This window comes from Gopherus flavomarginatus, chromosome 3 (genome assembly GCF_025201925.1).
Source record: "Gopherus flavomarginatus isolate rGopFla2 chromosome 3, rGopFla2.mat.asm, whole genome shotgun sequence".
Classification (NCBI taxonomy): domain Eukaryota; kingdom Metazoa; phylum Chordata; order Testudines; family Testudinidae; genus Gopherus; species Gopherus flavomarginatus.
Window position 1 is genome coordinate 255,839,282 of NC_066619.1, and position 13,675 is coordinate 255,852,956.

At 45.2% G+C, this 13,675-nt stretch overlaps 1 protein-coding gene across 3 annotated transcripts in view; it reads right to left on the bottom strand.

Annotated features, from left to right (window-relative positions):
• CD38 (CD38 molecule) overlaps positions 1-13,675 on the bottom strand; it is a 44,953-nt gene that overhangs the window by 2,289 nt on the left and 28,989 nt on the right. For 2 of the 3 annotated variants that reach the window (XM_050947941.1, XM_050947942.1), the window contains 6 exons: positions 12,154-12,283; positions 11,239-11,374; positions 10,330-10,412; positions 7,819-7,895; positions 6,322-6,414; positions 1,176-1,262 (listed from right to left, as the gene is read on the bottom strand). In XM_050947941.1, coding sequence (XP_050803898.1) covers positions 1,176-1,262; positions 6,322-6,414; positions 7,819-7,895; positions 10,330-10,412; positions 11,239-11,374; positions 12,154-12,283 — 606 coding nt within the window. The remainder of the gene's footprint in view (positions 1-1,175; positions 1,263-6,321; positions 6,415-7,818; positions 7,896-10,329; positions 10,413-11,238; positions 11,375-12,153; positions 12,284-13,675) is intronic. The other variant, XM_050947944.1, reaches the window with a different exon arrangement.

Below are 13,675 nucleotides of genomic sequence, written 5' to 3' on the forward strand. Positions count from 1 at the left end.
ATCTTCCTTTGCAGGTCAACTTTTCACTCAGTTAAAGATAACTAAAATTAAAATTATAAAACTCCCAATGGTTTATTGAAATGATTGTTTACTCAGGAAATATTCTTATCAACATACAAGTTCTGCTCTAAGGAAAGCTGTTCTCAATAAATAAGAATTATTCTTGTTCCTAGTTAACAACTTCACTGCCAGGACAGCAATGTCACTACCAAAACTTATTTCCTCCATTTGGATAACTCTGGATCAGTATTAGAGAGCCTTAGCCTCTTTTCTTCCCCCCACCATTGCCATGAGCCTCTGAAAATGGATACCAGATTACTTCCATATTCTTCATCATGGCAAGTGGAAGCAATGCCCTATAAATGGCATTCCTTGCCAGTAGTCAGCTTGATGCATGTCTGACTCTTGCAAGAATTGCCTTTTATGGGTCTTAGGAGAGGATCAGTACAGGTAGAAAAAACTGTAGGACCTCAATATGCATTCCCACCCTAATATGCACACACTGCAAACATGATGTTGTGTCTGCAAGAGAAGTGATCAAGTGGCTTCTGGAAATTTTGCCACCTTCCCTCCATAAAACCATGTAGTTGGTTGCAAGCAGCTGCAATGTTCAGGCAGCAGCAGCTTTGTGTGGTGCCAATGGCATGCAGAGTAAGGGAATGGAGAGGGCAATCATAATAATTAATACTTAGAACTTCTGGCTATTATTTCTCAGGCAAACCCTCACAAAATAGATGGGCTATGCAGCAGGCCCAGAAGGTCAACCAGCAATGAAGGAAGCAAATTCCAGAGTCAGAGGCTAGCTACTGAAAATGCAATGCCTCCAGGCATTATGACAAGTGGGAGCAAATATCTTGTTCTCAACTGCCAAGGCAGAGCATTGGGAGCGGGAATGACTTTAGTAGCTAGGACTGAACCACAGAGGCCTTGAAAGATGAACACCAGCAGCTTGAATTTGCCTAGAAGTGGATAGGAAACTAGGTCTGTCTTTGGAGCAGAGGTGTAAAATGAATACTATTATGACCTCAAACTTATGCCACTGATGTCATTTTCACAATGGCCATTGATATATAATAAAACATGATCAATTTCCTTCAAAAAATATTCTGATTAGGAGGGAAACAGCCTCATTTTATACAAGAAGACTCCAACTCAAACCCAAAGCAAATCATTACCTATAATTGTCCTCACAGGAGACACGCAAGTTTCGTTCCTCTAAGATGCTTTTTAACCTTGTTATGGAGCGACCTGTGCAGGACTCACTGAAAAGAAAAACCTCAGGTTGTTACATGTGTCCTGTATGTGTGAAGCTCACAATTGGCAGACACAGGTGGATTTTACACTAGGCTGCCTCATGCTGTCTGACCACACAAACTGTTAAATTTACCTAAAGGGCAAAGACACAATTTTAGACCTCACTCCTTCCAGCTAATCCATGCTGGGGAGCCCCAGTGCCTCTGTGAAGTCCAGTGGCTTCTGTGGAGCTCTGGATGGTGTTGGGGTCTGACCACATGGATCAGAGCCTGACTGAGTAGAATTCTAAAGTGACCATCATTCTCTCCTGCAAAAAGTCTTTGTATGGGGAGCTAACTGGGTTGTGAGAAATAATTCAGTCTTTTACACACCGGCAGGGCATGGGGTCTGCAGAACTTGCCCATCCACAGCTGCTATTCTAGACCCTGTGCCCTACAGCCTCAGTGTGCCTGATCTAAGGCTCAATGGAAAGCAATATGATCAGGTCCTCTGTGTATACAGGGGAGAAGAGGGACAGGTCACATATTCATGGATATAGGCAGGGCGGCCCAGAAGATTCAGGGGGCCTGGGGCAAAGCGGAGGAGCTGATGCACTTGTACTCACCCAGCGGCAGTCCGGGTCTTCAGTGGCATTTTGGCGGCAGGGGGCCCTTCCATTGCTCCACTTCTTTGGCAGCACTGAAGGGTCCCCCGCAGCCAAAGACCCAGAGCAACTGAAGGGCCCCCTGCTGCTGAAATGCTGCCAAAGACCTGGGCCGCCGCTGGGCCAGGGCTCGAGGTGCATTTCGGTGGCGGGGGGGCCTTCAGTCGCTCTGTGTCTTCGGCAGCACTGAAGGCCCCCCCGCTGCTGAAGACCCAGAGCAAATTGCCCCACTTGTCTCCCCCGCCCCTCGGGCGGCCCTGAATGTAGGTCCCTACTCCAGACCCCTTTCCTGCAGTTGGCCATTCCACCTGCAGCTCCCTCTGTGCATCCTTCCCAAAGAGTTTAAGTCATGTGGAGGGCCCTGTGCTGCTTCTCCTCATCAAGGCAAATTTCTCCCTGTCTGAATAAATTCAGTTGCTAATTGTTAAATTCTATCCAATACCAGGACTGGTCCTAATTTCCAGTGTGATATGTTCAAAGCCCACTGGTGCATACAACACAAGGCCAAACTGAAACAAAAACAAAACAGATGTCTGGGTTGGTCCACAAAATACACAAGTGCAGCTACAAATGAACATTTTATTCCCATCACAAACCATGGAACCAACATTTGTCCGCACACCTGTCAATATATGTTTAGCAGGCAGTTTGCACCTGTTTGCACCCGTATGTGTATATTTTGCAGGCATAACTTAGATGTCAGATTCATGAAATTTGGTATGTAAGGAATTCAGAATTCATAGATTTTTAAGGCCAGTGAGGACTGTTTTGAACATCTAGCCTGGCATCTTATACAGCACAGGCCATAGAATTTCATTTTGCAATCCCTGCATCAAGTCCATGATCTCAGGGTGAGTTTCCCATTTGTTAAAACTGGAAAACACAGAGAAACCTGGTTTCCTTTTGTGAGTCCTATGTACCGTTTGGGAGTTGTCTAGACCAGATGTGGTCAAACTACGGCCTATGGGCCACATTCTGCCCACGGGACTGTCCTGCCCAGCCCCTGAGCTCCCAGCCGGGGAGCCTAGTCCCCAGCCCCTCCCCCACTGTCCCTCCTCCCCTGCAGCCATGCAGGCTGCACTCTGGTCCACTGCTCCCATTGGGCAATGTGGGGAGTGAAGCTGGCTCTGGCCAGGTGTCACAGCTGTGAGCTCCTGCTGCTGGTAAGGGGGCTAGGAGTGGGGGGTTGGGTAAGGGAGCAGTTCCTGGGGGGCAGTCAGGGAGGAGCGGGCAGCTGGATGGGGCGGAGGTTCTGGGGGGGCAATCAGGGGATGGGAAACAGGGAGGGTTGAGAGTGGGAGTCCTGGGGGCCTATCAGGGGGCAGAGATGTGGATAGGGGTTGGGAGGGCAGTCAGAGGACAGGGAGTGTGGGGGGGGTGTTGGATAAGGAGGTGGGAGTCCCAGGGGGCTGTCAGGGGGCAGGGGTGTGGATAGGGGTCATGGCAGTCAGGGGACAGGGAGCAGGGGGGCTGGATAGGGGGCAGGGGTCCCAGGAGGGGACGGTCAGGGGACAAGGAGCAGGGGGCAACTGGATAGGGAGTGGGAGTCCCAGGGGGGCTGTCAAGGGGAGGGGGTATGGACAGGGGTCGAGGCAGTCAGGGGACAGGGAGCAGGGGGGGCTGGATAGGGGGCAGGGGTTCTGGGAGGGGGCAGTCAGGGGACAAGGAGATGGGGGTGTTGGATGGGTTGGGGGTTCTGAAAGGGGCAGTCAGGGGGTGGGGGCCAGGCTTTTTGGGGAGGCACAGCCCCCCCTACCCAGTCCACCATACAGTTATGCAACCCCAATGTGGCCCTCAGACCAAAAAGTTTGCTCACCCCTGGTCTAGACCAATGTATTAGCAACTAACACAGCTGTTAGTGCAGCAAAGCACAGTAAGAACTGGGATTAGAGCAGCCAGGAAGGAGAAAGAGAGAAACAAAGTGGTGCTGGATGCTTCACACATTCCCAGTCTGTAGCAGGACGCTCAGCTCTCCTGCTCATTTCAGGATCCAGTGATGCGGAAGTGAAGAAAGTGGGGGGGGGGGACACAAAAATGCATGTGGCACAGAGCCCCTGCATGGGAAGAGATGCAAACTATAATAAAAAACTAGCAATCCCAGTGGCCCAGTGAGGTAATGGGTCATGGGGGCAAATGCAGGACTGTCCTACAAAACACAGGCCATCTGACAAACAGAATACAATCATCCTCCTTCACAAGAGTGTCCTGAAGCTGTGGGCTGACACAACATGTGATGTGAATCAAATCAACATTCAGAGCTGACATGCCATAGATGTTAATTGGAGAGTGAAGGGGAAACTGCTGTGAGCCTGATGGAGGGGCCTCAGCATAGGAGGAAAGTGTGGCTCCAGAGAGGCTGCACAAGTTGCCAGAACATGAGGTAAGAGCTGCCCTGTCTCTGCTGAGGAGGGAAATGTGGGTCATTCTGCCTCTGGGATATCTCTGGAGAAGGGAGCAAGGGCGATGCTAGTGGCACCAGGTAAGTGTGGACAGTGAGCAGTATGATGGTGTGTGGGAGGGGCATTTAGGGAGGCTGTCAAAGTGGTCATCAAGTAGTGAACTTGAGTGACTCCAACCCTATGCTCCACACCCCCTCCTTTACTTCCTGTTTAGTCAGTTGGGAAGTCCCCCTGCCTTCTGCCCCTGTTGTGATGCTGTTGAGCAAAAGCAACAAGTTTTCAGCCTGCAGTCCCAAGGAGACTTCTTTTTGTTCTACTACTGAGTGGTACCTTTACAAAGGGTAGGTGGGGGAAGAGGCAGCAGCACTGGGAGGGGTGAAGGGTGTGTGTAAGGAGCCTGCACCCCAGCCTCCTTTCCAGCCATAAACCCCCTCCCACACCCAACTTCCTCCCACAGCTTGCACCCCAAACCTCCTCCTGTACCTGAACCCTTGTCCCAGCCCTGAGTCCACCCCTGCACCTAAACTCCCTCCTATAGCTTGCACCCTGCCCCTGACCCAGGCTCAGCATGGAGCCCCCTCCCACACTCCAAATCCCTAGGTCCTAGCCCAAAACCCACACCCCAACCCCATGTTCTAGCCTGGTGAAAGTGAGTGAGGGTGGGGGAGAGCAACCTACGGTGGGACGGGGGATGGAGTGAATGGAGTGGTACCTTGGAGAAGGGGCAAGGGTGGGGCAACAGTGTTTGGGTTTGTGTGATCACAGAGTTGGCAACCCTAGGTTTAAGGAATCACTAGAGTGCCTCTACGGAATTTGTTGTCTGTTCTGTGTGTCACTTGCCCCTTGTGATTTGATTTTTGAAATCTGGATGTTTGGGATTCTCTTAAAATAATGTTTATCTTGCTTTGGGGCTGAGCCCTTTGTGACCAGATTAATTCATTTGTTAGAATGCTTCCTGATTATTCCCAGTCATGTCTGCCAGTTGATGGCCAGACACTCTAGTGGACTTAAGTAATAAGCAGTGCTACTAGTGCAAATCAGGAGTAAGTAAATGGAGTTATTTTGTATTTACACCAGAGCAACTGAGATCAGAGGGCCAAATTTAGACACATTGCAGGCATGCTGTGCCAGTGCATCAGTGCAAAGTGTATACCTAAAGATCCACGTAGAAGATCCCCCTTGCCTACAGAGGACCCTCACAGACTGCATCACCTTCCACTCTAAGGGCAAGGTGCATTTCTTTGACTGCCTTCTCTAACATAAACATACAGGAGTGTGTGTGTGTGTGTAATGTAAAATGACAATTCTAAAAACAAAGCACACCGTTGTATGTACTTCTCTCCCTGGGGAGACTGAGGGAGCAGATGTGTGACAGATGTTAGTCATGTCACTTAATGCACTACTGGAAGGGGCTCAGATACTATGGTGATGAGCTCTTTATAAAACCTATATAGAACAGAAATTTTCTGGGGACTTATGGTCAGTTTCTGGTATGAATAGTTAAAAATGAACATTTAAATTGTGGTTCTGTTATTTAGAAATTATTTGGCAAAACATGGCTTCATGATTACTATGCACTGATTGCCTCTCCGTGACCTGCAAAGCATATTTGCTCAATTTTCATGTAAAAAGATGTTTTCTAACTGCACGGATTTGCAAACTCAGACAAGCTGTGTTCTTTATGTCTGAGCACTACACAGATCTGTTGGGCCTCTGTAGGATTGCATAGACATAAAGAGGTACAGAATTTGAAGATAACAGGGTTGTGGAGATAACTATATGCAATTGCAAAGCTAACAGAAAGGAAACAGTTTTGCTCTTCCAGAGCTGTATTGGCTCTGGAAGATTGGTAAGATTTTTATCACTTTTTATTAATTATTTCCACTAAAGTAAGCAGCTAATTGCATTCAAGGAGCAAAGCTGATGGGTAAGACAGTGCTATTTTTAGTCACGTTTCAGAGTTGAACTGCACTTCTAAATTATAGAAACAAAGCATCACACACTATTTTGTATAGCAAACTTTACCTTGCAGGTCCACCGATGTTCTGCATAAGCCAAATCTGCACTGTAGAAACTTTGTCTGGGTCTAAGTTAAAGATCTCAACACTTCCAAAAATGCTGTAAGAATGGGAGCATGAAAAAGCAACGCACATCTTAGCTTTAGAACAAGATGAGTAACACACATCTTGGCTTTAGAACAAGATGAACAAAGTATGTTCTCCAATCACTACTACATACTCATGAATTATCATTATTCCCAGTGGACAGAATGTATACTTTTCCCATGGTATAATTTACCAGTGGCTGTGTCATAAACAGATAGTTAAGGGTTAATGTCTCTTTTACCTGTAAAGGGTTAAGAAGCTCAGTAAACCTGGCTGACACCTGACCAGAGGACCAATAAGGGGACAAGATACTTTCAAATCTTGGTGGAGGGAAGTCTTTGTTTGTGCTCTTTGTTTTGGGGGTTGTTCGCTCTTGGGACTAAGAGGGACCAGATGTCAGTCCAGGCTCTCCAAATCTTTCTGAATCAGTCTCTCATGTTTCAAAATTGTAAGTAACAGCCAGGCAAGGTGGATTAGTTTTATTTTTGTTTTCTCAACTTGTAAATTTCCCTTTTTTGCTGAGAGGATTTTACCTCTGTTTGCTGTAACTTTGAACCTAAGGCTAGAGGGGGTTCCTCTGGGCTATACAAATTTGATTACCCTGTAAAGTATTTTCCATCCTGATTTTACAGAGATGATTTTTACCTTTCTTCTTTAATTAAAAGCTTTCTTTTTAAGAACCTGATTGTTTTTTCCTTGTTTTAAGATCCAAGGGGTTTGGATCTGTGTTCACCAGGGAATTGGTGAAGTCCCTCAAGGCCACCCAGGGAGGGGAGAGTTTTGGGGGGACAGGAAGTGCTCTAGACACTGACTTCTGGATGGTGGCAGTGTACCAGATCTAAGCTAGTAATTAAGCTTAGAAGTGTCCATGCAGGTCCTCCACATTTGTACCCTAAAGTTCAGAGTGGGGAAGGAACCTTGACAGACTGCCACTACTAAAGAAAAAAAAAATCTTTCTGCTTGTGCTAACCACAAGTTTCTTCATCCTTCAGAGTTAGCAGAGGCAGCACCTCCTGTCACACTTGAAAGTATGTACAATCTCTGGGGGAGCATAACCCAAGAAATCCACTCTGAGGATAGTTATAATGTGTCGGTTATGTGAGTGTAATATAGCGGAGAAGTCCATTTTGGGCTTACTGCACAACGTTCTGTGGATTGTGGCCATTTTCAGAAAAAATCCCAATCAAATGCATCAGAAGATGCATAATGTAATGGACCAGATCATCAGCAAGTGTAAATTAGCATAGCTCCATAGAAGTCAACAGAGCAACACTGATTCAGCAAAGCTGAAGAAGATCTGGCCCTCTAAGGCCCCAGTCATGCACTGGGATTTACTGTTGCCGACACCTGCACCAGTACACAGTCCCTATGTGAGTAGTTAGACAGAGCCACAGGCAGTGACAGATTAAGTAGATACCTGTTACTTCTGAATGCTCCAGCTTCTATTGACCCATTGAGCATCACCTGAACCACACCACATGCTGCTTCTGCAAACTAAACAAGCAAACATACATTGTACTTTCTTTTTACATGAAAGAGAGGGTCAGATCCTTAGCTATAGTAGCAGCATAGCTCTTTTGACTTCAGTAGAGCTGCACCAATATTTACCAGCTCGGGATCTGGGCTCACTATTTTACCAGAAGATTCCAGTGAAAATAAAGAGCCATATCTTCTCTCACTGGTACAAAGTTACCCTAAAGCTACATTGACCAACTGCAACTGGATAACCCCCTGTAGGGTAAGCCTGTGATGGCGCAAAGCTGGCATAACAGCTCCTGTGCCACAGTTTTCCTGGCTGCTGGTGTAGAGGACATTGCTGTGACTTCCCTGAGCCCTGGTTTCTGTCAGCCAACGGGTCTACTAGCAGCCAGTGTAAATTAGAGCAGCCTTCAGGCTGCTTAATTTATGCTGGGGAACTAATTGTCACCCTAAGAATCCCTGAATAACAACTGGCAAAGGGTTCGCTGTTCTGTAGTAGCAACTTCTATCAGACCTGACAAACTGACTACATGTAACAGGCTGCTTTCACAGTATTTATCCAAAAAGGATTGTGTAAGGTATCTAATAAAAGTTTAGGGCATACTGAACCACATAACTCTTGAGAGATGGATGGCTGATCTGTAAGCAGTTGTGTATATTTACTGAAAATAGGGTGACCAGACAGCAAGTGTGAAAAATAGAAACGGGGTGGGGGGTAATAGGAGCCTATATAAGAAAAAGACCCAAAAATCATGACTGTCCCAATAAAATCGGGACATCTGGTCACCTTAACTGAAAATGTATTTTTAGAGTCTGTGTCTCAGGCAGACAAACAGGTTTTACTAAACGCTTGTCTGCCTAGGTTCCTATGTAGATTAAGCATTATAAGCCAACATAATAGAAGCCTGTTTTGCATATGGAGTCAACACAAGGATCCTGATTCTGGGGACAAAACAAGGAGTTTTGGGAAATATAAGGAGACTTTGGTATCCATCACTGAAAGAGCAAGAAGGACAGTGTCTTTTGCATTTGTGAAAGGTGGATCACAGCCATGTTGGTTGGTGATGTTGAGAGATTGCCTTCGGTGAGAAACTACTTTAGACAAGGATTTTAGCCTGTTAAAGGTTAAATATAGTCTCTAAGAAGCCGTGTTATACTTTCTGTTTTACATGTAACCATTTCTGTTTTCAATATTCTTACTCAGCATCTCTTAAATCTTCAGATTTGATAATAAACTTAATTTACCTTTGATGTAGCCAGAAGAACTCTAACAGAATAGAGTTAAATAAGCATTCTGTAAGGCCCTGATTCAGCAAGGTAGTGAAGCACATGTGTAACTTTAAGCATGTGGAGTCTCATTGAAGTCAATGGGGCTACTCATGTGCTTCAAGTTAGGCACCTACCTGTACACCTTGCCGAATCAGGGCTTCACAGAGGAGTTCTCATTGTGTTAAAAAGGCATAAGGAGGCATGCATTCTCAGCCATGCTCTGCAGCAGTTTCCAGCATGCTTTTAGCATTCAGAGGTTTGTGATCTTGTGTATTTGTCTGAGGGAATGATTCCTATAATATATATATATATATTATGGTTAATTAATATGTTTGTTAAGCACTAATTGTGCTTGTTGCTGTTTGACACCGACATCAAGATGACCACTTATGGAAGGACCCATTCAAGTAAGAATAAGAATGCCTATTGTGACATTAAACGTTGTGCGAAACTTGAGACCTTAGTGAAAGTCTTGGGGAAACCTGCATTTCCAAAAAACACATGGCACAACTTTCAGTTCTTAATAATCTAATCGGTGTTTGAATTTGACCCATTCAGCGTCTTTAGTGAAAGCCGAGAGGAAAATGGCATTTTGAGTAATTTGTGGCATGACTCCTAACAATTTGAGAGGAATTCACATCAGATCACTGAGATGATCAGACTGTGTTCCAAGGTTTAACTGTTAGCCACTTTTTCCTTTGCTGTATTTCATTCATTGTTATAAACACGAATATTTTGATTAAAATTATTGTTCCAGGATGTAATTGATCATGATAAAAATATAGAAAAAAGACTACTGGCCATTAAAGTAGGGAGCCATAGTTAAAGCCCCAAGCCTTCAATTGGATCTGTGCAGGCAGACTTCTATGTCTGCACAGAGTCCCACTGAAGTCAATGCATCTTGCAGGGACTCAGGGATCCACATGCATGGATTTGGTTGTAGGATCAAAGCCTTTGTTTTCTAGCCAATGGTACAGACATACCAGACAAATTTGGATGTTCAACATTTTAGCCCCAGATTTCCACGGTCTGGGTGAAACCCTGTTCCACTTAAGTCTATGGAAGTTTTGCCATTGACTTGCTTGGGGGCCAAGATTTTACCCACTTTCAACATCCCCAACCCCCAAAGGATAAATTAATTCTAACTGTGATCCTGGAGAAGTTGCTATATAATCCTTACCATCTTGGATGCCATTTTCCAGTACACAGAACTAGGGTTGCTCTCGCATTCACTCCATTTTGGACAAGATTCATAGTTAATTCCTAAAATAAATATATGATGCAGAATAACTAAGATTAGAGAAGAAATTGTCAGATACTTTAATACTGCCTGCAGCACTGAATAAGAATGGCAAAAATAACCATTGCACTCTTTCACAGCAACAGGCTCATGTGAAAAGTGTTCTAAGGGGGAGATTAAGTCGAAGGTGTTTGGAAGACTGAGTCATTTACAGTCCCCTTATGCAAATTATTCCAGCAACATTGTTCCTGGTCAGGCTGAGCAGGGAGAATGTGCACTTATTGATGTGACAAAAAGCATGTGTGGGGGGGGAAGGAGGTGTCTTAGCGGATGCTCACTGAGCATGCTCAGAAGTGACTCTTCCCACATAATTTTTATTTTGTTTTTTATAAATTTCCCTCAAATTTGGGAACAGATTCTGACATCCCTACTCATTCTTAGGCCCTTAGCATGAACAAGCAACCCCCTTATATCTACATGTGGTCCCAATGACTTCTGTGCAAGTGCAGGAGTCTGCCTGAATGGAGCATATTGCAGGACGGGGGCCTTAGTCTGAAAGTGGTCACACTGGAATCACGGTAGGTTGCTGATTACTGTCAATAAGTGGGGCAATATGTCACTAGGCTGAGCAATTTCTGTGCTACTGGGAGCTAAAAAGTGTTGATAAAATTAAGCTGAGAATGAGTGTTTTTCACTTTTCCATAACTCAGGCAGGGTCAAAAGGATCAACAGTTGTTGTTTTGGGCTGAAACTAAGAATGGAAAGTATCCTCTCCAAAAGAGATTTTCTTATATTAGAAATTTGTGACTTAAAGAAAACCTAGAGTTAAATTTTTTTAGGAATCTTTACCTGGACTAGAAGGGTTTCCACACCATGAGACTCCATCAGCCATATAGCCCAGCAAGGTGTCCTCCAAAGTGAGGAAATTGTGACTGGTTTTTGTATAACGATGAACAAGGTCATTTGTCTTGCTCCAGAATAATGACTGCGAGGGAAAGGATGGCGTGTAAGAAATGGCACTGATATGAGAGCTGGTCAGGAAATGTTTTTTTCCAGAAAAAGTTTTGATGATGATAAATGTTTTTCATTTATATTTGGAGTGGGGGAAGAGGGGGTTGTCAAAAGACCAAAAACTGACTATTAAAAATGTATAAAAATTCCAGTGGGGTTTTTGATTAAAATTTCTATTTTCGAGGGGGGGGGCAAGGAACTATTTGGTTGGGGGGGGAAACAATTTTCTATTGAAAAAACATTTTGAAGGAAACTTTTTTTAACTAGCTCTAATTGCTGTCACTCTGCATGCATTTGAACGGCAGATGAGCAATAAAAAGCCGTGTGCCTCTAACTGCATGGCTGCTCTTACAGAGAGGTTCTCTTCTAAATATCAATGAAGGCCACAATTATTTTCCCATCATGGCCCAAAATTTTGCCCCTAGAAGGAATGTTCTGTACGATGATCTTCATCACTGGCCTGTAATGAACAGGATACTCTTGTTCTAAAAGAAGTAGCTTTGGGAGTAATGTTATCTCAAGCCTGAAGTCAGAGTACCTGTAGGTATTTGAGGGTCACTCATGATTGCTATCATTACTATTATTTGTGTTACCATAGTGCCTAGCAGCCCTAGTATTGGACCAGGACCCTGTTGTTCTGTGTTTGTAAAGCGCCTCTGCCTCTAGCACAAAACCAAAGGATCTCCATTGTACTAGGCATATACAGACAAGCAGTTCCTACCCAGACAGCTCATCACACACAAATATTGTTACCTTGTTACAGGGGATAGGATGACTTGCCAAATCCAGTAACGGCTGATAATCTTCTGTTGTAATATTACATGGGTTCTTGTAAATAAACGCCTTTTGCATTGTTTCCCATATGTTTTGGCAATCTTTGTCTCTGCCAAAAGATTAAAATATATTAATGGGAGATCAACTGTTTTAAAAAACAGGTAATCCTCCAAAAATCACAGTTCTATTTCTGTGAGACGCTGCTGTGTTGTTACAAGGAGAGAAAATAAATAATGGGGGAAGGGCTTACAAAAGGATCCCCTCCCCTCTGCTGTGTTTAGGCAATGTGGGCAAGACTTTCCAAACTGCTTCTCTCTCATTTAGGCCCCAGAATAAATAGCCAGATTTTCAACAACAAAAATAAAGCCTTGGCATGTTGAGTATTTGCTGGATGCCGAGTAATTTTGAAAATCAGCTCCCTCTCTCTGTTTTACGGATTTTATGCTGCAGCCCATCACCGTAGTCACTGAGCACCTTCCATGTTTGGGTGCCTAGAAGGGAGCAGAGCTTTATTTTATTTTTTTGTTTTTTACAAAAAAAAAAAAATCTGGCCCCAGTTGTAGGTGCTGCACACTTGAACATTTGGTCCTGAGTTCTTTCAAATATGTGACTCCACACAAAGAGAGGTCCAGATTCTACCCTCCTCATTCCTGCTAACTAGTGCTGTGAGTTGTCCCACTGCAGCCATTTGGACTGGTCGCCAAGTCAGTGACTGCTCATCAGGAGCAGCAAGGGTGGCAGAATCTAGCCCAGAGATTTAACCCTTCATGGTACAGAGAAGTTGAATGATATTGCTGGTTCAGATATGTCCGTGGCACCCAAACTTTTTGTCATGCCCCCCTTACCAGTAATGTAATCTGTCTGTGCTCTTCCCCCACCCCTCCATTACTGCACAGCTGGCTCAGCAGAGGAGGGTGGGCTGAAGGTGGAGCTGGGGGCTGAACTGGGGATGGGATGGAGCTGGGGTTAGAGGCGGAGTTGGGCTGGGAGTGGAGAGGGAATGAGAGCAAAGCTGGGCTGAGAGCAGAATGGGGATGCAGCTGGGCTGGAGCAGAGCTGGGGTCAAGCAGAGGGCAGAGTGGAGCCAGGGGTGCTGCAACAATTTTTATAGTGGGGGTGCTGAGACCCATGGAACCAAACTGTTAACTTTGTATATAATGGAAACCACTTCAAGCCAGGGGGTGTGGCAGCTCCCCCTGCACCCCTAGTTCTGGCACCTATGAGTGGAGCTGGAGCTGGACAAGGTACGGCACTGCAGCTGGGGCCTGAGCAGGGCTGGGTAGTGCTCCCTCCTCTTCCCCTGTGGGAGCTGACCTGGGCCCTGCCATGTCGTCCCCCCCCAAATGCTCCTCCATGCCCCACCTCCCCGTTTGGGGATCAATAAGATATGTAGATCTGCTGATAACCTGAAAATCAGCCTGTGAACCTTCCCAGAAGGAGACCTATATAGGTACCATCAGTAATTTTATCCAAAACAAAAGGAAGAAATGTTATAAGTATT